Source organism: Rana temporaria, chromosome 8 (assembly GCF_905171775.1).
Source record: "Rana temporaria chromosome 8, aRanTem1.1, whole genome shotgun sequence".
Lineage (NCBI taxonomy): Eukaryota > Metazoa > Chordata > Amphibia > Anura > Ranidae > Rana > Rana temporaria.
Genome location: NC_053496.1, coordinates 46,599,879 through 46,622,870, shown reverse-complemented (window position 1 = coordinate 46,622,870; position 22,992 = coordinate 46,599,879). Strand labels below are relative to the sequence as shown.

Sequence of the window (22,992 nt, the reverse complement as noted above, 5' to 3'; positions counted from 1 at the left end):
GAACCTTCTGGAAAGAAGTAAGAGGTCCTAGTGACTTCACCTTGAGTCACCCAGCTCTACTCTGTGCCACTCCCAACCCAGAATGAAAACAAAAAGGCTTAGCAAACAGCCAGGCCTGCTTAAATGTACCTATCCTTTATAGCACACTACTAGAGGGTGCTACACTCACCCCCAGAAAAAACACAATTTAGTTACTTGGTAAAGACATTGATCCCTTTTTAAATATATTGGTCTTACGTCAATCCAGTGATACCATTCCAGTCATGAATGAGTCCCTAAAAATCATCAGAAACAATGGCTTTGAAATGACAGAGCTCAATTCTTTAAGGATCGGTGGGTGGATGCCATCTGGTCCAGGCAGTGGCGGCTGGTGCTCCAGTTTTTTGGGGGGGGGGCGACAAACAAACCACCCAACCCCCCCACCCCTGTTGCTCGGTCGATCGGCGAACAAACCCCCCCGTCACACGCTTGTCCGCCCACCAGCACTGCACTTACCCCAAATAGGTCGCAAGCAGCTTTGGCAGCTTCCCGCTGCATCTCCTCCTTGGCAGCTTCCCCTGCTTCTGCTCCTGGCCAATATGGTAAATTCTCCTCTCTGCCAATCCAGTCTTAAGACCCATTTCCTGATTGAGAGTAGGGATGAGCTTTATGTTTGGGTCAAACATGAGTTTGGTTTGAACATTGGCTGTTCACTCGTTCGCCGAATAGTGAACAATTTGGGGTGTTTGCGGCAAATTCGAAAGCCCTTGCTGATTTTATAGATTAATATGCAAGTTATTGTCATAAAAAGTGTTTGGGGACCTGGGTCCTGCCCCAGGGGACATGTATCAATTAAAATAGATTTTAATAATGCTTTTAAGTGAAACAATAAAAGTGAAACAATTCGTACCTGGGGGGAGTGTATAGTAAGTCTGTAAAGTAGCGCATGTTTCGCGTGTTTATAACAGTCCCTGCACAAAATTACATTTCTAAAGGAAAAAAAAGAATTTAAAACTATTTGCGGCTATAATGAATTGCTCCTGGCAATACAGATACAAGTCATTGAAAAAAATGTCATGGGTCCCCCCCCCCCAGTCCATTACCAGGCCCTTTGGGTCTGGCATAAATATTAAGGGGAACCCCAAACCAAGATAAAAAAAATGTGTGGTGGTCCCCCAAATTCCATTACCAGGCCCTTCAGGTCTGATATGGATATCAAGGGGAACCCTGTGCCAAATTTAAAAAAAATGGCATAGGGGTCCCCTCAAAAGGGGAACCCTGTGCCAAAATAAAAAAAAATGGTGTGGGGTTCCCCCCAAAAATCCATACCAGACCCTTATCCAAGCATGCAACCTGGCAGGCCACAGGAAAAGGGGGGACGAGAGCACCCCCCTCCTGAACCATACCAGGCCACAACATCGGGTAATGGTTGTGAGGGTCTGCGGGCGGGGGGCTTATGGGAATCTGGAAGCCCCCTTTAACAAAGGAGACTCCCAGATCCCAGCCCCCCCCCATGTGAATTGGTAACAGGGTACATTGTACCCATACTATTTCAACCCCAAAAAAATTAAAAAAGGTAAAAAAAACACACACACTGCTTGGGACTGCTGGTTTCTCAACAAGAAAACTGCCCAGAATCTAGACGAGAAAAATAGAGAACACGTTCTCTATTTTCTCGTCGTGAGATTCTCTGCAGTTTTCCTGCCGAGAAACCCGAGAGTGTGTATACTTACCCGGTCGCTGTGGAAACCCGCGCATGCTCGAAATGACTTTGACACATGCGCGGTAGCTTCCTAGGCATAGGTAGGGTGCAGCAAGATGGCGGCGACGGCGGCGTAGAATGTGATGAGCGCATGCTTGTCGTACACGATGACGTCACCGCGTTCTTGCCTTTCAAGAGAACCGCAGTTCTTTTGAAAGGAGTGTCTGTACACTCAGGTGGCAAGAGATTCTTGCCAAGAATCTCACCAGGAAAAACAATGTTTTTTCCTGACGAGATTCTGGCCCGTGTGTATGAGGCTTAAGTCTTGGAGAGCAGCCGTCATCCTTGGAACATTTGCACAGAGAGTTTATATCTTTCCTGTATGTGTTTGTTGCTTACAGATAACATTATATTAAATCATGTTCTGGTCGCTGCTACCCAGATGTTCTTTTATATAAATATTGGCTCTGGATGGTTTGAGATTATCAGGTCCAGCAGAGCGTCATTCCTAGTCAGGGCCTCAATGAACTGGACCATAAAATTGTCTTGTAATAGTATTTAGCTGTTTATATTTACTAAAACTATTGGATTCCCATGCTCTGTGTACTGTGGCAGACCAAAAGAGTTATTTACAAAAGGCAAATCCACTTTGCACTACATGTGCCCTTGGAAGTGCAGTTGCTGTAGATCTGAAGGGAAGATCTGAATTGAGGGGAAGCTCTGCTGATTTTATCATCCAATTATGACCAAGTTAAAATGCTGTTTTTTATTTTCCTGGTATGTCTCCCTCAGATCTACAGCGACTACACCTCCAAGTGCACTTTCAGTGCCCCTTCCTTATTAAAAATTATATTTTTTTGCATATTTCTCACACTTAAACGATTTAGATCATCAAACTAATTTTAATATTACACAAAGATTACCCGAGTGAATCCAAGATGCAGTTATTCAATTATTATTTCATTTATTAAGGAAAAAAGCTGTTCAAACCTGCCTGGCTCTATGTGAAAAAGTAATTGCTCCCTCCCATGCTGAATCATGAATGAACTGTGATAACCACAATTTTTGGGAAAGCTGAGTTAAATTTCACTTGCCACACCCAGGCCTGATTACTGCCAGATCTGTTGAATCAAAAAATCACATAAATAGAAGCTGTCTGACAAAATAAAGCACACTAACAGATCACAAAGAGCCACACATAATACCACAATCTAAAAAAAAATCAAGAACAGATTAGAAACAAACATGTGTCCATCTAGGAAGGGTTTCAAAGCTATTTCTAATGCCGCGTACACACGATCGGTTCGTCTGATGAAAACGGTCTGATGGACCGTTTTCATCAGACGAACTGATTGTGTGTGGGCCCCATCGTTTTTTTTCCCATCGGTGAAAAAACTTAGAACCTTTTTTAAAATTATATGATGGTTAAAAAAAACGATTGTCTGTGGGGAAATCCATCGGTTAAAAATCAACGCATGCTCAGAATCAAGTTGACGCATGCTCGGAAGCATTGAACTTCATTTTTCTCAGCACGTCGTTGTGTTTTACGTCACCGCGTTCTGACACGATCGTTTTTTTAAGTGATGGTGTGTAGGCAAGACTGATGAAAGTCAGCTTCATCGGATATCTGATGAAAAAATCCATCAGACCGTTTTCATCGGATGAACCGATCGTGTGTACAGGGCATGAGGCTTCGGAATACCAGTGGAAGACATAAAAACAACAAAAAGTCTGGCGCCAGGAAACCGGGATATGTGTGACGATGGAAATTAAACTTTACGTCCTACATTTGCCCAATAAGCTGCTATGTGGAAGAACACACCAGGAGGGATGTGATGAAAATGTATACAATCAAAAACAACCATACAAAAAAGCGCTATTTGGGCCAAGTCTTGAGTGGAGAAAATAAGCAGGCATAAATCAATAAACAAAACTATCGATTTAATGTTGCCATAGGTGATGTTTTAAAAACAATTAGATCCTCCTTTGCATGAATAGTCAACAATCAGCTTGCTCAGCACTATAGTAATACCTTGTGGAGGCGACCAATAAACCGGATGTTGGTTGGAAAGTTTGCTGCGAAGGATGAAATCCTCATGTATCCCCTATAAAGTCCACGCAGGTGGGGAGGAAAGAGGAACACGGTCCAAATTGTGTATGGAAAAGGGACCGAATCAAACTTCAAGCAAATCCCGGCAAAAGGTGGTGAATCAGCCGGCAGTCGTGGATGGAAGAAAAAGCCAGAAGGTAGTGTGAGCGAGCTCCAGTGGGGACGAAGGATGCGGAACTTCCTGGGCGTCATCATGACCTGAGGAAGGGCCATGCCCCGATACAGGTTGTCAAGACTACAGCCAAGCACTTCCCCTCCCTGCCCCTCTCGGCTTGCTCTTCACCATTGAGCGTTAAGCTTTCCTGAGCCTTCTATAACTCCAAGCTCCAAGCCTTGCTTTGGATCCGGTCTCCCTGAGCCTTTTGACGTCACGCCTGGGAAGTTCCGCATCCTTCGTCCCCACTGGAATACAGCGAACAAACAGTGCTATAAATCTGCACTGATTATTGTGTAAATGTGACTGGCAGGGAAGGTGTTAACACTAGGGGCGATCAAGGGGTTAATGTGTTCCCTAGGGAGGGATTTTTACTGTGGGGGGAGGGGACTGACTGTGGGAGGTGACCGATCAGTGTCCCTATGTACAAGGGACACACCATTGGTCTCCTCTCCCTGACAGGACGTGGATCTGTGTGTTTACACACACAGATTCATGGTCCTGCTCAGTTCCTGGGCAATCGCGGGTGCACGGCGGACATCGTGGCCACCAGGCACACGCATCGGGTTCTAGGTGACGCGGCGGGAACGAGCGTACCCCCTAGTGGCTCTGGAAGGCGCAACTTCATATGACGTTCCACCCAGAACAATAGGCTCATCGTCCCGCCGTCATATGATGGCGGGTGGTGGAGTAGTGGTTAAAGAAATATTTAATTTTAATTGTTTCACTTTAGGCATTATTAAAATCACTGCTCCTGAAAAAACAGCATTTTTAAAAACTTTTTTTTTTGCATTGATATATGTCCCCTGGGGCTGGACGCGGGTCCCTATTCACTTTTTATGGCAATAACTTGCATATAAGCCTTTAAAATTATCACTTTTGGTTTTTCATGTTAGTGTCCCATAGAGTTTAACGGTGTCCCACGGCTTTCGAATTTGCAGAGAACACCACATAATGTTCGCTGTTCAAGTCGAACTTATGTTGGACTCGAACACTGGGCTCATCCCAACTCCTTTTGGTTTGGTTGGTTTGGCAAGAATGATTCTTCATGAATCCATGCTGATTACTGCTAATGATACAGTTTTCATTACTAAAATATTGTATATAGTCGCTTATCATCCCCTCCAAGAGCTTGAATACTATTGATGTTAGGCTAACTGGTCTGTAAATTCCCAGGGATGTAATTTTGGTCCTTTTTAATTATTGGTGCTATTTTGGCTTTTCTCCAATCCGTTGGTACCATTCCAGTCAGCAGACTGTCAGTAAAAATTAGGAACAATGGTCTGACAATTATTTGATTTCCCCAAGTACCCTCAGGTACAAGCAACCCGGTCCCAGTGGTTTATTAATGTTAAGTTTCCCAAGTCTAATTCTAATTCTGTCCTCTGGTAGCCATGAAGGTGCTTCCTGTGATGTGTCACGAGAGTAAACACTGCTGTTTGGTTACTAAAGCCCCCCTGATTCCCTCATGAAGGCTGAGGAGAAGAAGAAATGAATTACCTTCACCATCTTCCCATCCTTTGTAACCAGATGTCCCTCCTCATTCTTTATGGGGCCAATATGGTCTGTCCTCCCTTTTTTACTGTTTACATACTTAAAGAATTTCTTGGGATTTTATTTGCTCTCCTCTGTTATGTGTCTTTCCTGTTCTATCTTAGCCGCCCTAATTGCACCCTTACATTTCTTGTTGCATTCTTTATAAAGTCTGAATGCTGATGATTATCCCTCAACCTTGTATTTTTACCTTCTCTTTTGCTTTTATATACATTTTTACATTGTAGTTAAGCCATCCAGGACTTTTGTTCAGTCTTTTAAATGTATTACTTAATGGGAGGCACTGGCTAATGCCCCTGGTTAATATGCTCTTAAAGTGAAACCCATCTCTACTCTGTGTTCTTTGTTCCTAAGATTTTATCCCAATTTATGCCTTCTAGCAAGGTTTGTAGTTTAGGGAAGTTGGCTTTTTTGAAATTCAGTGTCTTTGTATTTCCCTTATGTTTCCTATTTTTGTGATTTATACTGAAGCCAATTGACCTGTGATTACTGTTTCCTAAATTTCCCTGTATTTCCACATCCTTGATCATGTCTGTATTGTTGGTAATCAGTAGATCAAGTAACGCTTTATTTCTACTTTGAGCAACTGACCAATGAAATTGTCCTGCAAGACATATAGAAACTGGTGAGCCTTAGGCCTCGTACACACGGCCGAGGAACTCGACGTGCCAAACACATCGAGTTCCTCGGCCAGTTCAGCACTGAAGCCGCCGAGGAGCTCGGCGGGGCGAGAGCTCCCATAGAACAACGAGGAAATAGAGAACATGTTCTCTATTTCCTCGCCGAGCTCCTTGTCGGCTTCCTCGGCCGAAAGTGTACACACGGCCGGGTTTCTCGGCGGAATTCAGCCAGAAACTCGGTCGGAAGCTGAATTCTGCCGAGGAAACTGGTCGTGTGTACGGGGCCTTAGACGAATGCATGGTTCCCTCCACCCAGTCTATGTCTGGATAATTAAAATCCCCCATTATGATAACACTTCCTATCCTTGCTGCTAATCCAAATTGTGATAGGAGGTCCATCTCCCCCTCATTCCTCAGGTTCTGTATTTTTCTGTATTTTTTATCATATTTAGGTTTATATGCATTAAAGGAACACTAAAGGCAATTTTTTTTTTTAATTAACAATTATACTTGCCTCCACTGTGCAGCTCGTTTTGCACAGAGTGTCCCCTAACCCTGTCTTCTGGGGTCCCTCTGCGGCTGTCTCGGCTCCTCCTCGCAAAAGCTTTCCACCTTCATGTGAGCAAGCTTGCATGGTGGAAAGCTTTTGTGGGCCCGCTCCCGTGATACAGCGGTGGGCATAGCTTCATCCTCTGTGATTGACAGCAGCTTTAGCCAATGGCTGCGCTGCTATCAATCCGTCCAGCCTAGCCAATCAACGGCCAGGCTGGGAACCGAAGAGGATCACGTGGATGGCGCGGGACTTTCGAGGGGTCAGGTAAGTAAAACGGGGGTTCGGGGGGGGGGGGGGGCCGTACTGTCGGATGTTTTTTTACCTTAATGCAAAGGATGCATTAAGGTGAAAAAACATTTACCTTTACAACCCCTTTAACTTCAGACCAGGCGGAAACAAGGTTTGAAAACTTTACCTGAAAAAGCACATATTGTTGGATAGGCCTGACACTTGCTAAGTCAGGCATCAGTAACCGCCCTTTGCAGGCTGGGGCTGCAGACCCCAATGGTGTATTAAGTAAAACATCACTTACTGTATTTATCTGCGTATACCGCAAACTTTTTTCCCCTTAAAATCAGGGGGAAATCGTGGGTGCGCGATATACGCCGATCCCCGCTGTCTCTGAGCCGCTAGCCTAGAGCCGAGCCGAGTGTAGTGCGCACTCGGCTAGGCTACGCTCGGCTCCGCCCGCAGCCACGCAAAAGGAGCCGAGAGAAACCGAGACAAGCCGAACACACATGAAATCCGGCTCCTCTCGGCCTGCGCCAAATCCAAAAACGAACACCGGACACGCTGGACGGAGACGAACACCTGGATGGAGGCCGCAGACGGACACCTCCAAAGCCGCAGACAGACACGATGGACCGAGACGGACACCTGGATGGAGGCCGCAGACGGACACCTCCAAAGCCACAGACGGACCCCGCGCAAGGAAGCCGCACATGGACACCCACAAGGCTGGACGGACCCCGCACAAGGCCGCGGACGGACGCCGGACAAAGCCGCCGATGGACGCAGGGCAAAAATTTAAGTTTTCTTTTTTTTCCTTTTTTACCTTTCTAAGCTTGGAGTACGCGTTATACTCCAGCGCGCGGTATACCCCGATAAATACGGTAATAACTTTATTCTGTGAAAGTTAGAACCATCTTTATATATAATGTTGTCATATTAAAACAATTTGATCTGTTGGCCTTTAAAAAATGACTAACCTTACACATAGTGGAGGTTGCTGATAATGTGAAAAAAAAAACATGCTGATAAAACTGCGTATACATTAACTTGAACATTTCTTATTGGCACAGCTGGCTAGTTTACAGGTGGGGGGAATGGGATGGGGTCCTGGTAAAACATATAAATACCTACCATATTAGCAACAAATTGTTCACTGGTATGATCAACAACATGAAATTCCTTCTGATCTGTGTGCTCCTCGGGGCAGCTGGTGAGTATATATTGTGTGTGTGTGTGTGTATATATATATATATATATATATATATATACATATATGTGTGTGTGTATATATATATATATACATATATGTGTGTGTGTGTGTGTGTGTGTATATGGTATGTTTATTCATTTTTTAAATATTATGTTTTTTTATTTTTCATTTTTATATGAAAGAAAACGTAATATATCCCTTTGCTCTCTATATGTAATCAGCACATGTTGTGTATTACAGCTGCCTTGGATGATGACAAGATCGTTGGAGGATATACCTGTGGCGCCTACTCTCAGCCCTGGCAGGTATCTCTGAACTCCGGATATCACTTCTGTGGTGGATCCCTCATCAACTCCCTGTGGGTGGTCTCTGCTGCTCACTGCTACAAGGCGTAAGTGCACTTTTTAAGACAGTACTTTTTATTGGAATAGTTACGAGGCATTGAAAAAAATAGTATCTATTATTCATATCTTTTACCAGCTGGTTGACCAGCAAAATGGCATGTTGAATAAATGGATTGTTGGTTGGAAGTGGGTTGGGTCAGCAGGAGATCCCTTATTAGTGAAGAACCTATTCATAAATTCAAATTAAACACAAGTTGTTTGGTGCTCCCAATCCCTTGCTAACATATAGCTCCTGTGTAATATCCAAATCAGATATACGGTACAAAGATAACCATTATTGCAAAAAATATAGTGCTCCTTACAATAATTAAGCTAGACCAATGAAACTATGTAAAAAATACAATACCAAAGTTTCAGCTGTAATGATTACTTTAATCAATAAACCCTTTCTCCAGGTATTGTGTAATATTCTGAATAGATTGGGGATGAGCTAAAAATGCTACCAAGTGTTATTTACTCCTGTGACCCCCTTTGGAAGTGTTTCCCCTCACTTCTTGTCCATGTAATATGGGATACATTGACAGAAAGCCTTCCCCAATCTACTAGAATGTAATTATGTTTGTGTGTCCATTGTAAGCAATTTTATACCACTTCCTGTCTTGACCGTAAGTGAGGATAAATCTTCCCAATAGAAAGAAAGGCCTCTGACAGAGGCTCTATTCCTTCCCTGCTCTATACCAACCACAATTCAATGTTCTCAGTACCCAAAACGACTGTACTTTACTCCTGGAACTGAAGGTGAGTGTACCAACCACTACTGGTACACGTTCCATACTAAGCAAACCCACACTGCTGCTCAGTTAGAAACAAATTAACTGGCTTCTATCCAGAATTCTTTTGATTAAGATGCAAATATATACTGATTTCATTGAATTTGTCTCTATACAGGAGCATGCAGGTCAGACTCGGAGAGCACAACATTGCTGTCTCTGAGGGCACCGAGCAGTTCATCAACTCTGCCAAGGTCATCAGAAATGCTGCATACAACTCCAGAACCCTGGACAACGACATCATGTTGGTCAAGCTGGCCTCTCCCGCCACCCTCAACTCCTACGTCAAGAGCGTGCCTCTGCCCGGTGGTTGCGCTGCTGCCGGCACCAACTGTGTGATCTCCGGATGGGGCAATACCCTTAGCAGTGGAAGTAAGTCAACATCACTGTAACATCATCGACTACTGATAATAAATGAGGCTAAGCTTTTCAGGTCAATTTGCCAAGATTAGAAAATGTTAGCAAATACCATAAATCCTAACTCTGGGCAGCAATTGCTTGTTTTGTCAAGGGGTTGGGATAACACAAAATAACGTTTAACCTAATCCAGAGTCCTGAAATCTTCTTCCATGGTGTTATGGCTGTGGTGACCAGCTGTCCAAAGCCTCTCTTCTTGCCAGTTCTCTGGCCAGCCTTGCCACTGCCCCTCTTACTAGGGTAATCATGTACAGTGCAGGACCAACCTAATGACCAGTGGCATGTCATTAGGGAGGCTGATGGAAGGTGTACTCAATCCCATTTTTGCACCAGAGGGAATGTAACCAAACAGGAGGCTGTCCCGGGGTAATGTAGATATTACTCTGGATTATCCTATTCCCTAGAAAAGAAAATTAGCGCTGGATCCTTCATGAGCTGAGAGGGGGCAATTTTAGTTAGGCAGGCCATAGATGAAGCAACACTGGCAGTGTTGATGGAGAAATCCCTCCCTTTGAACTATTGTGTTTCTCTTGTCCCTGCCAAGAGAACACAGTGATTATTGCTAGTGGCTACAGACACTGGCAATAATTGCATGCTAACAATCGGATATGCTTGTTGTACCCAAGTCAATGGATGGATCAACTTGGGCACAATCTGCCTGCGTTAGACTGCCGGCTTTAGACTTTACTAAAGAAAATCAAAACATAAATACAGTAGAAAATAATAAGAAATGTATTCTGAAATGTCTTTGAAACTCAGAACAAGTGTCCCTATTGGAAGACTTCCCTTTTTTCCATTCTGTCAACCGCTCAAAATGTTGGATTTCTTATCATTTTCAGTTCTGGTGACAATGGTCATCATGGCAAATAAAGAGGGGGGGGGGCATCTTCAGTGAGAACACAGGCAGCAATAAAACCTGAAGAAGATTTTATCCCCCCCACCCACTCCCCTCTATTCCAATTTTTTTGACTGCTTCTTTTCAACTGAAAATAAACACAGATCTCAATAACTGGAAGAGGAGTGGGATGATGGGTCAGCTGTGTATGTGGAATCTCATCTTCTAATAGTTTATAACAATTCAAAAAATAGGCTGTATAAGTTATTCACAACATAGTTGCAAGTCACCTTGGTAAAGAGCTGCAGAATATCCACAAAAGCACCACCTGAGGGTTGCAAGTGGTAAATATAATAAAATATAATTGGAATTTATTATTTATTATTTATAAAACAAGCTTTTGTCTTTTTTAACACATTTTGTTCTTTCTCCTTCTGTCTTCAGTCAATATTTTATTCACTGCCTTTTTTTTTGTTTTTAATTGCAGCCAGCATGCCTAACCTCCTGCAGTGTGTGAACGCCCCCATCCTGACTTCCGCCCAGTGCAGCAATGCCTACCCCGGAGAGATTACCGGCAACATGATCTGCGTTGGCTACCTGGAGGGAGGCAAGGATTCCTGCCAGGTAATTGCCACAACTTATTTTATTTTGTGTTTAAAGTTGTACTGTTTAAATAAATGTGTTATCTCAAGCTATTAGTAGTTTTCCTAGACTGAGAATGTTGTTTTTTTATTTTTCATATATTAGTTTAAATGTAAAAAATAAATAAAAATAAGTTCAATGTATAATTTGTAGTGCAAATATTCTGGAAAGGTTTTGAAAATAGATTAAAGATATTTCTTCCCAAGTAAATGTATAGTAAAATAGATATTATGTAGCAATATTTCATATTAGTTGGAAAAGCAACTAATAAAGTTAAGGCAATATGAAAAAAATATAATCTTAAAGTTTAACTGAACTTTAAGAAATATTATGTAATGATTTACTAAAACTAGAAAGTGCAAAATCTGGTGCAGCTCTGTAAAAAAACAAAAAAAATCAATCACCTTCAAGCTGAAGTTAGAAGCTGATTGGCTACCATGCACAGCTGCACCAGATTTAGCACTCTCCAGTTTTAGCAAATCAACCCCAATATCTTTTAGTTTACCATGCCTTAGATATGTTAGCTGCATTATTTTTCTTGATTTCAGGTTAAGAATGTTTTTTTTTAGCAAATATAGGAATAAACTGTTGATCCTGCCAGACATCCAGTGTCATTGTCACTTCCTGTGAAATAAACTGGAAGAAAACACAGTCTTATATTGCTTGTGTAAGCTGCTAATCCCATCACTCCACTTGTAATTGCAAAGGTAGACATGCTTGAAATCCAGCCTTAATGGCTACCATGGCTCCTTCCATAGATACAGTAAAGGTAATGAGTTTTGTCACCCAGGGACAGGAAGGGTGTCATCCCCTGGATTACCAGGTGAAAAAAAAGATAAAGCCTGAAAAAATGAAAACCAACACAACCACTGCATCTAAATACTTATAATTTACCCAAAGTTCTAAAAAATGCGTTTTCTATTTTCAGGGTGACTCTGGTGGCCCCGTGGTGTGTAACGGACAGCTCCAGGGTATTGTCTCCTGGGGATACGGCTGTGCCCTGAGGAACTACCCCGGTGTCTACACCAAGGTCTGCAACTACAACTCCTGGATCGCCAGCACTCAGGCTGCCAACTGAACTTTCAACTGAAATACTTATTCAGATCATTCTATTCTCTGGTTCTAGAATACATCAAATGATGTGCTAGGCTCAGACTTTAAGCCTACATTTTTGTAATGACTGAATAAACATATGTCTTTATATAAAATTATTTTATCTATTACTACAACTATTGGTTCCTTATTTGATGCTCGCCTTGGCTACAGAATTTGGGCTGCAAAAAAAAAAAAAAAAAAAAACACAACATATGTGATATCACAGAGATTGTCCTTTGTGATGACCTTAAAGTGAATAATTTAGCACCAAGTATATGGAACACTTAGGTATTCAGAGCTGAGCTCCTCCATGCCTCTGGTTAGTTTGGTTGCCCTTCTCTGCACTTTCTCCAATTCCCCGATATCCTTTTTAAGAACTGGTGCCCAAAACTGAACTGCATATTCCAGATGAGGTCTTAGACCACGTACACACGGTCGCTCAAAACTGATGAAAACGGACTGAAGGACCTTTTCATCGGTCCAAACCGTGTGTGGGCCCCATCGGTCAGTTAACCTTCGGTCCAAAAATTTAGAACTTGCTTTAAAATTGAACCGATGGACGCCTAACCGATAGGTCAAAACCGATGGTTAGTATGCAAAAGCATCGGTTATAAATCCACAGTGAATATGAATTCGCTATTGTCACACAACTGGGTGGGCGCAGGGCACAGTGCTCTGCGCCCCAAGCCCACCCTTTTTTAAGCCAGTTAGAGTCCCAGGCTCTAATCATGTGCTTGAAAACAAAACAAAATGAAATGCATGCGCCTACATATAGATTAGGGGCCGGGCACATGGATTAGGGGGGTGGCACCCCTGCACCCATTATTTCTAGGGACTCGTTAATGACTGGAATGGTGCCATTGAATTGACGTAAGGCCAATATATTTAAATTAATTTAAAAACGGATCAAAGTATTTACTAAGTAACTAAAAACCTGTTTGTTTAAATTCTATAGTCAAGAAGATATTGGAGAGTTTAATAAAAGACCACATAGAGGCATTTTTGCTGGAAAAAAATATTTTAAACACTTCACCCCCGGACCATTTGGCTGACAAAGACCGGGCCACTTTTTGCGATTCCACACTGCATCGCTTTAACTGACAACTGCGCGGTCTTGCATGTGCCTCCCAAACAAAATTGACGTCCTTTTTTTCCCACAAAGAGAGCTTTCTTTTGGTGGTATTTGATCGCCTCTGCAGTTTTTATTTTTTGCGCTATAAACAAAAATAGAGCGAACATTTTAAAAAAAAATTCAATATTTTTTACTTTTTGCTATAATAAATATCCCCAAAAATAATGTAAAAAAACTTTTATTTTTCCTCAGTTTAGGCTGATATGTATTTTCTACATATTTTTGGTAAAAAAATCGCAATAAGCGTCTATTGATTGGTTTGCGCAAAAGTTATAGCATATACAAAATAGGGGATTGTTTTATATCATTTTTATTAATAATTTTTCTTTTTACTAGTAATGGCGGCGATCAGCGATTTTTATTGTGACTGTGACATTATGTCAGACACATCGGACACTTTTGATACCATTTTGGGACCATTGTCATTTTTACAGCGATCAGTGCTATAAAAATGCACTATTTACAGTACAAATTACACTGGCAGTGAATGGGGTTAACCTATAGGGGCGCTGAAGGGGTTAAGTGTATCCTAGGGAGCGATTATAACGGTTAGCGGCGTAGCTACGAGTGACATATCATTGATCGCTGCTCCCGATGAGAGGAAACGTACGATCAGTGACATGTCACTAGGAAGAACGGGGAGATGTTTTGTTTACACGGACATCTCCTCGTTCTACAGCTCCGTGACACGATCGCGGGACACCGGCGCACATCGAGTCCACGGGTCCCACGGGCACGTGCGCGACCACACGGCGGCAAATTAAAGGGGACTTACCTGTACGCCCATTTGCCTGTTAAGCAACAGACAGCATGGATTCATGAAAGACAGAAGTTGTCAGACTGACTGATTTCTGTTTTTGAGGAGGCAAGTAAAACCTTGGACAGGGGGGTGGCTGTGGACGTGGTATACTTTAATTTTGCCAAAGCATTTGACACAGTTCTTCACACACGGCTAATGTATAATGTAAAGTCTACAGGCTTGGAAAGATCCGTTTGTCAATGGATAGAAAACTATTTAGTGGTTAAAGTGGTTGTAAACCCAACCACACAACTTGCACCTAAGGGTAAGCCTAGATTAAGGCTTACCTGTAGGTGCAAGAAATATCTCCTAACCCTACATGGTTTAGGAGACATTTACAATAATGACAGGTGCCGATGTGTTCGGTGCATGCGCACCGTAGACAACGGCGCAGGCGCACTGAGCGTGCAGTTTTTCTGAATGGCATAACTTGAGTTAATGCGGTATTCCCACGCATGCGCGGGGATCTGCTGGTCCCGCGCGCATTCGCAGGGGTGACGTCATCGCCGCCCTGGCCAATCACAGTGCCGGAGCGGCGAAAACAGGAAGAATCTGCAAGGGGACATGGCGGCGGCAGCGAACGAGGAGCACTTCGAGGGCCTTGATTTCTGGTAAGTAGCAACATAATGAGCTACAGTAGTATGCTATGCATACTAGCTCATTATTATTTTCCCTGTTTTTAGGGGGGGGGTTACTTCCTCTTTAATGATTGCAGTGGAATAACGTCCTGGTCCTTACGTGATGTCTCCAACTTACAAGCTGACCTCAATGTACTGTTTAGTTGGGCAACTATGTGGAAAATTAGGTTTAATGTTGATAAATGTAAAGTTATGCATTTGGGGGCTAAGAATAAGCATGCAGCATACATACTAGGGGCAGTACAACTGGGGGAATCAATGGTGGAGAAGGATCAGGGTGTTAATAGCTGTGGTTTCTGTTAGAATATTATTTCAAATTCATAATTCGGCAATTCATAATTTATGGCAAGCTTGCAAAACATATTTTGATTTATGATTAATCATAATAATTAGGTATGAATGAATGACCTTGATCAATTGATATGACATAATTCTTCTATCCAAAACTGAGCATTACTGGTCAACCGATTTGAGAATGACATAAGATTTGACTGTCAGGCAGTTGTTCTACTATGTCCAAAGTTGACATGAGTTCAGGAGGTCAGCAGGCTAACAGATAAGTATACACATAGAGTTCATGTGTCAGAGCTGACATGTTTTTACATGCTTTAAAGTTACAATCATAGATAATCCATAACTTAGCTATTTATTTGATATTGTTGTTTAATTATTTAGAGCTAGTTTAAGTGAAGTCTTAGTCATACTAATATGTATTAGTATATAGTTACTTAATGAAGTTATAGCTTTATAGCTGATAATATATGTTCTATGACATTGCATCATCAAGCACACTACTCTAAGTATAGAGTGTCACATGTGTGCCTGTCAATCAAATCCCATACGACTCTGTGCTAAGATCTTCATATTGCTGAACCTAGCAGATATTAATATTTGCCATACAAGGGTCTAAGCCTGGGCCGTATGAGGTCATGACGTTCACTTGTAACATATATTTAAGCTTTGCTTTAAAGAAGGCTGGTCACATTTGCACCACACACTTGCATGACACACTGATACACACTTAAACTAAGACACACTAATTCACACCCTCTTTGAAAGACAACACTGACATATAGACTAGGAGAACAGCTGAAGCCAGAAGTCAAACGTCATTTCCTGTTTCTTCCGGCATCACTTTGGAAAATCTCAGAAGACAACATGCCTGAGGCTGCACACATCCTTTCATAAGCTTGCTACAATACTATCGATCCAATTCCAGATATTTTCATCTACGCTAAACTGAACTTTATACTATTTTTCATTGTGTTTATGATGCCACCTGTGTGACAATAAACTCACACGTTATTTTCAAATCAACCTGACTATGAATGATCTTCATTCAGATACGCCCTTGAAGCTATAAGAATATTAGTTATTAATTTTACATTCTTACAGTGGCGAGCCAAAGAAAGTACTGTCTTATCTCTATTTTTACGGAAATCTCGACCCTTGATGAGGGGGGGAGAGATTAGCGCAGTTTTTGCGAATATTCAAGTCTCGAGAAAAAAGACGGTTCAGAACCTATCAAGCAAGAGGCGTTTGTGTCGCGTCAGATGTGGACAACAGTCCAGTAACAGACGGTTGATGACGAGAAATCCTTCTAATAACGGTGAGTAAAAAAAAAAATATGAATTTTATAGATGAAATAGCTAGAGATAGTAAGCTAGAATTTAAAGATGTGTGTTTTTATCCAAATGACAGTCACTTGTGGTTGTATATGTATCAAGAATGCTTAAATTCCAATGTCCAGATAGACAAATCCAGGTTTACTGTGAATAAATTACGTAAGAAAATAAGTAATGTATTGAAATTGGTAAGAATCTTTAATAAGATGATTATTAATATTTTACCTGCCAAAAATGTGTGTACACTAAACCAGACAGAGACTAATAATGTACAGAACACAGGAATACATGAAAATGTGTCCCAGGATGCTCTCAGTTGTTCTAATTGTGAGATTTTGTGTAATTACATAGAGAATCTTGAGGAACAAATAGAGAAATCTAAAAAAATGATTTTGCCAGAGTTGCAAAATGACAGTAAACAGATTGCTGTAATAAATACAGATGACAAAAAGGTTGAAACCAAGTCAAAGCTACAATCTTATTTTCCGGAAAGTTCGGAAATAGAGAATGTTGATGCTACTGATGAAATGGAAATGAAGCATAAAAACTTATTATGTAGGACTGCAAAACTTAAATTGCAAATTCATGATCAGCTGATGAAGGTTCTAAAAGACTTTCCTATTTATGACGTTGAGGCTACTGTATTTTCTAATTGGGATTTATTTGAAATGTTTGCAGATCGTTTTAATCTTTCAAACGATCAACGCAATTACATTTTTCAGTTGTGGATTCCTGTTAATTTTGCTAAACGAATCCATTCACTTGTTAGTGATGATGAAGGTCAAAATTACGCCACAGATAGATTGCGACTATTATTGCTATGTATGACCGGTGAACAAAAACCGACCATAGAAATGCTAGACCTTTTACAGACTACTGCAGAAGAAGATCCATTTTGGTTTAAAACAAGATTTTGCAAGGTTTATGAAATGATATTTGGAGTAAATGATGAAACTGACCCAGGATTAAAAATGGCTTTCATAAAAAAATTTAAATACCTTGACCCAACTTCAGTCGCTATAGCACTGGAACGTCAAAATTTAAATGCTATAGTAAGTTTCATTGACAAAATTAGGAGACAATTGAATCAAAGCAGTCTCGCACGCGAGGTTTCTATTATTCAATGTGACAAAAATAGTCAGGCTACAGACGTGTTAGAAACGACAGGTCTTAGCAGGAATGACAAGGACAGGTGCAGTCAAGTGAGTCAAGGAGACGACCCCATGATGTGTTTTTACTGTCATGGAATTGGCCATATAAAAAAACATTGCTTTAAGTTTAAGAGTGACTTACAAATAAGAACTAAAGATATGGAGTATGAAAAATCAGTTTTTGTACAGCCTGATTTTTCATGTCAAGATAACATTTTGACTGAATTGCCTTATGACACTGAAGTCAAACAGATCAGTAATTTGACTGTTCACAGTAGTTCAGACAATATGGCAAAAGGAGCTGTCACAGAAAGAGAAGGTTTATTGCCATTGCCAAAAATAGAATCACACCCGGATTCAATTTCTCTGCCATTACAATATGTAGCACCAATTATTTTGGACGAGAATGGGAGACCATATTTACAATGTTTGATAAATGGTAAACATATTAATTGTCTCTTAGACAGTGGATCTGAGATTACCCTTATCAAAGAAAACATACCTGTGAAACCAAATTCTCCTATGTGTAATATAGTGGGTTTTAATAATACAGGTAATTCCACTGCTAGACAGGTATCCAATGTAACATTTGAAGTACCTGGATTAGTGAAAACTAATATTAACATTTGGGTCTGTCACGAAGCAGAGAATATACTTGGCATTGATGTAATCAATAAACAAAAGTGGGTGATTGATTTGGCTAATAGAAGTATTTGGAAAGATCCATCTAGGCCCAAATCAGTGCTGATTGATCCCTCTGTATACCGTAATGTTGGTTCCGTTACCAATATGTCTACAGAACAAAAGTGGCCTGATATTGATGAAAATTGTGCTTTAAAGGAAGTGGTACAATCTTTTCCAAGTTTGTGGTCAAAGTTCAAAAATGACTTTGGAACTTTGAAAAGTGCCGAATTAAATATTGAAGGAAAGGATCCAGAACCTCTTGATCAGAGTGAGTTACCACCAGAATCAATTGGTCCACTTTCTGATATTATTCAAGAATTTGTACAACTTGGAATTGTAAAGAAAGCTAAATCAGTGGTAAATAACTGTATTTGGCCTATCAAAAATATTGATAATTCATATTCTTTATCAGTTGACGTAAGAACATTGGATAAACAAATCACAAATAGCCCAGTTCTTCCTGATAAATCTAACATAAAATTACATTTGAATGTTGAGAACAAAGTGTTTTCTGTACTAGAAATCGCTGGTAGCCATTTTTCCATTCCTTTAACTAAAAGTTGTCAATACAAACTTGCGTTCACATTCAGAAAAGAGACTTATACGTTCACTCGATTAATACCTGATCTAGGTATTGGTGATGGTATAGTTCATGAAACTATAGCAACAATACTTTCTAAATTTTCTAGGCCAGATTGCATTTGTCAGCACGTGGATACGATTTTGCTGAGTACTCAGAATATCGATGAACATATGGCTCTTTTGTCTGAATTGTTTATGATGTTACAAGCTGAAGGTTTAAAATTAAACACAACAAAAGTTCAGTTGATGAAAAGTCAAGTGAAATTCCTTCACATGCAAATTAGTCAAGGAAAGAGACAATTGTTGCAAGAAACAGTTAGGGATATTACTGTTATCCCAACTCCAACAACTTACAAGGCATTGCATAAATTTTTGCATAAAATAAATTATTGCAAAGAGTTTGTACATTGTTTCGCAGAAAAAGTTAATCCACTATATAATCTTTTAAGGAATAAAGGTATTATAGTTGACCAGTGGGGTCAAAATGAGAAAAATGCTTTTGAAGTGTTGAAAAAAGATTTGCAGAATGCTCCAGCATTAAGTACAATAAAGGTCTGTTCTGAAACATCGTTTGTTTTGAAAACTCATGTATCTGAGAATGCCATCTCAGTAACATTGTTTCAGTTACAAGAAGGTAAGGAGAAAATAATTGCCTATTTCTCCAGAGTTTTATCATTTTTGGAAAAAACTTTTGAGCCAGGTGTGAAGCAACTTCTAAGTGTTTACTATGCAATTAAAGTTACAGAGAGCATAGTGAAATCAAACAAAACCATTGTACGGACACCTGACTGTTCATTAAAAGGTATTTTTGAGGAAGGTAATTTTAGTGAAATTAAGAAAATATATCCTTTATGGTTCAGAGCTTTATTACAAATACATATTCAGATAGATGGGAATGAAAGACATCAACAGAAATTTACACCAGCACATGTTTATACAGCTGTAGCTGAGAAGTCTTTATCTCAGATTTCCAGCGTAAGAGCTGAGAAATGCATTGAAGTACTTGCAGAACACTCTGACACTAAAGTAAGAACTCCAACACAGAATACAGTTACGCATATTTCTAATCGTTTAGAGGTGAGAACAAAGGCATAGTCCATTGTCATCTCTGGGGTGATATGAAATCTAACTTTGTTCGTTAGAAATAGAATTTGTATCATGACCGGAAAAATGAAATATTGCGTCCTGACATACCTAAACCTCACAGTACATATATTTTATAATTTAGGTTATTTTTAGACAGAATAAGGACAATACACAGAAGTACATAGAAGTATATAGTCACACAGAAAATCTCTTTGAATAAAATATGAGATAGTATTTCACATATAGTTTTAGCAAATTCACAAAGTTATTGTCTCATAATGTTTTAATATTTGTTGAAAAAATATGAAAATGTACAAGAATTAATATAAATATTTTATTCCTGAGTAATGATACTGCCTCTCTTTTACAGATATGGCATCTAAAATCAAACAAATATGGAGGATAACAAGCTTCTATAAAGAGCAAAGAGAAATTTGAAGTTAAAAGAAGAGATCCTTTTTGGAAGAATATTTGACAAAAGATTTATATTTCATATTTATGAACTATTTTATCTTATTCATCAAGGTTTTTCTAACGGAACTTGAAGAAGACATTTTAAAGACATTTCATGAAGAAACATTAATCGGAAGGAACATTATCTATCTACTATAGATAAACAATTTAGGACTGAAACATTTGTCCACATATACATATACATTTTTTGATTATCCAATTATTATGATATTAATGTTCACATGAAGTTAGGATTATTATTTTTATTTATTTTTATTTATTCACATATTGAATGTTAGCACACTCATTCTAGTTAATAGAACATTTTTTGTTCATAACTTAAGAAAGATATCATTAATAGAACTATGGAAAGTTATGAAAGTTTTAGAGTATAAAGTATATTTCCAAAGAGCTAAAATATTATTTGAGCACATATATGGAAATATATTATTGCATTATTTACTTATTTTAATAATAATAATTTTCATTATTATTATTATTATTAATATTAATAATTATTGATATTAGTCATCATTATGTTATACATTTTAAAATCTATACCATTATTTCTGGTAAGATTTTGATTAGATAGATCTAAGAAGAGTTAAAAGTAAAGAGTAAAGCATTTAGGAAAAGGAAAATTTCTAGTTGCTTCAGTTCTGAGGAATATCGTGTCCAATCGTTTGATACAAGGTGGAGAAAATGAGATACAAATGGTTATGTATGTGTGTATTAAATGATTTAGTATGATTAATCATAATTCAGGGGGGATTGTTAGAATATTATTTCAAATTCATAATTCGGCAATTCATAATTTATGGCAAGCTTGCAAAACATATTTTGATTTATGATTAATCATAATAATTAGGTATGAATGAATGACCTTGATCAATTGATATGACATAATTCTTCTATCCAAAACTGAGCATTACTGGTCAACCGATTTGAGAATGACATAAGATTTGACTGTCAGGCAGTTGTTCTACTATGTCCAAAGTTGACATGAGTTCAGGAGGTCAGCAGGCTAACAGATAAGTATACACATAGAGTTCATGTGTCAGAGCTGACATGTTTTTACATGCTTTAAAGTTACAATCATAGATAATCCATAACTTAGCTATTTATTTGATATTGTTGTTTAATTATTTAGAGCTAGTTTAAGTGAAGTCTTAGTCATACTAATATGTATTAGTATATAGTTACTTAATGAAGTTATAGCTTTATAGCTGATAATATATGTTCTATGACATTGCATCATCAAGCACACTACTCTAAGTATAGAGTGTCACATGTGTGCCTGTCAATCAAATCCCATACGACTCTGTGCTAAGATCTTCATATTGCTGAACCTAGCAGATATTAATATTTGCCATACAAGGGTCTAAGCCTGGGCCGTATGAGGTCATGACGTTCACTTGTAACATATATTTAAGCTTTGCTTTAAAGAAGGCTGGTCACATTTGCACCACACACTTGCATGACACACTGATACACACTTAAACTAAGACACACTAATTCACACCCTCTTTGAAAGACAACACTGACATATAGACTAGGAGAACAGCTGAAGCCAGAAGTCAAACGTCATTTCCTGTTTCTTCCGGCATCACTTTGGAAAATCTCAGAAGACAACATGCCTGAGGCTGCACACATCCTTTCATAAGCTTGCTACAATACTATCGATCCAATTCCAGATATTTTCATCTACGCTAAACTGAACTTTATACTATTTTTCATTGTGTTTATGATGCCACCTGTGTGACAATAAACTCACACGTTATTTTCAAATCAACCTGACTATGAATGATCTTCATTCAGATACGCCCTTGAAGCTATAAGAATATTAGTTATTAATTTTACATTCTTACAGTTTCCAAAGCGAGAAAAGTCCTTTCTTATATTGACCACTTGACCTCCGGAAGATTAACCACCCCCTTTCATTACCAGGCCATTTTTTTATGATATGGCACTGTGTTACTTTAACTGTGACACTTACATGGTCTATTGACACTGTACCCAAATAATATTATTTTTTTCTCCACAAATAGAGCTTTCTTTTGGTGGCATTTGATCACCTCTGCGGTTTTTATTTTTTGCGCTATAAAGTAAAAAAGACTGACAATTTAGCTTTTTTACTTTCTGCTATAAAATACATCCAATAAAAAATGTAAAAAATCGAATTTCTTCATCAATTTAGGCCAATATGTATTCTGCTACATATTTTTGGTAAAAAAAATAAAAAGTATGAGAATTGTTTTTTTTACTAGTGTTATTATGGCGGATAAATTGGACTAAGGGGCAATCATAGAGTTAACTATGTGCCTAGCCTGTGCTTACTCACTGTGTGGGGGAGTTGCTTTTACTAGGGAATGGCAAAGATCTGTGTTCATACATTGCAGAAACACAGGATCAATATCTTCCCTTCTAAAAGAACGACAATCTGCCTTGTTTACATAGGCTGATTGTGGTTCTGCATGTGTCCTGTGTAATCAACGGCTGCCAGGGGACATCAAGTCCACAGTACCCGCCACTGAGCTCCCTCTGTGTGTGCACCCCAGACCTAAAA

The 22,992-nt window shown here is 39.5% G+C and overlaps 2 protein-coding genes and 1 long non-coding RNA gene across 3 annotated transcripts in view; 2 read left to right on the top strand and 1 right to left on the bottom strand.

The window, feature by feature from the left end:
• LOC120946874 (trypsin-like) overlaps positions 1 to 22,992 on the bottom strand; it is a 169,936-nt gene that overhangs the window by 59,280 nt on the left and 87,664 nt on the right. The window lies entirely within an intron of this gene.
• Positions 8,012 to 12,306, top strand: LOC120946883 (trypsin-like). Its single transcript, XM_040361706.1, has 5 exons — positions 8,012 to 8,113; positions 8,354 to 8,504; positions 9,406 to 9,659; positions 11,027 to 11,163; positions 12,110 to 12,306. Exons 1-5 carry the CDS (start codon positions 8,062 to 8,064, stop codon positions 12,257 to 12,259), a joined length of 744 nt encoding a protein of 247 aa, XP_040217640.1. The 5' UTR covers positions 8,012 to 8,061; the 3' UTR covers positions 12,260 to 12,306.
• On the top strand, positions 15,149 to 22,218 carry LOC120946896. Its single transcript, XR_005750797.1, has 2 exons — positions 15,149 to 16,454; positions 20,344 to 22,218. It is a non-coding gene; the product is annotated as an uncharacterized LOC120946896 (long non-coding RNA).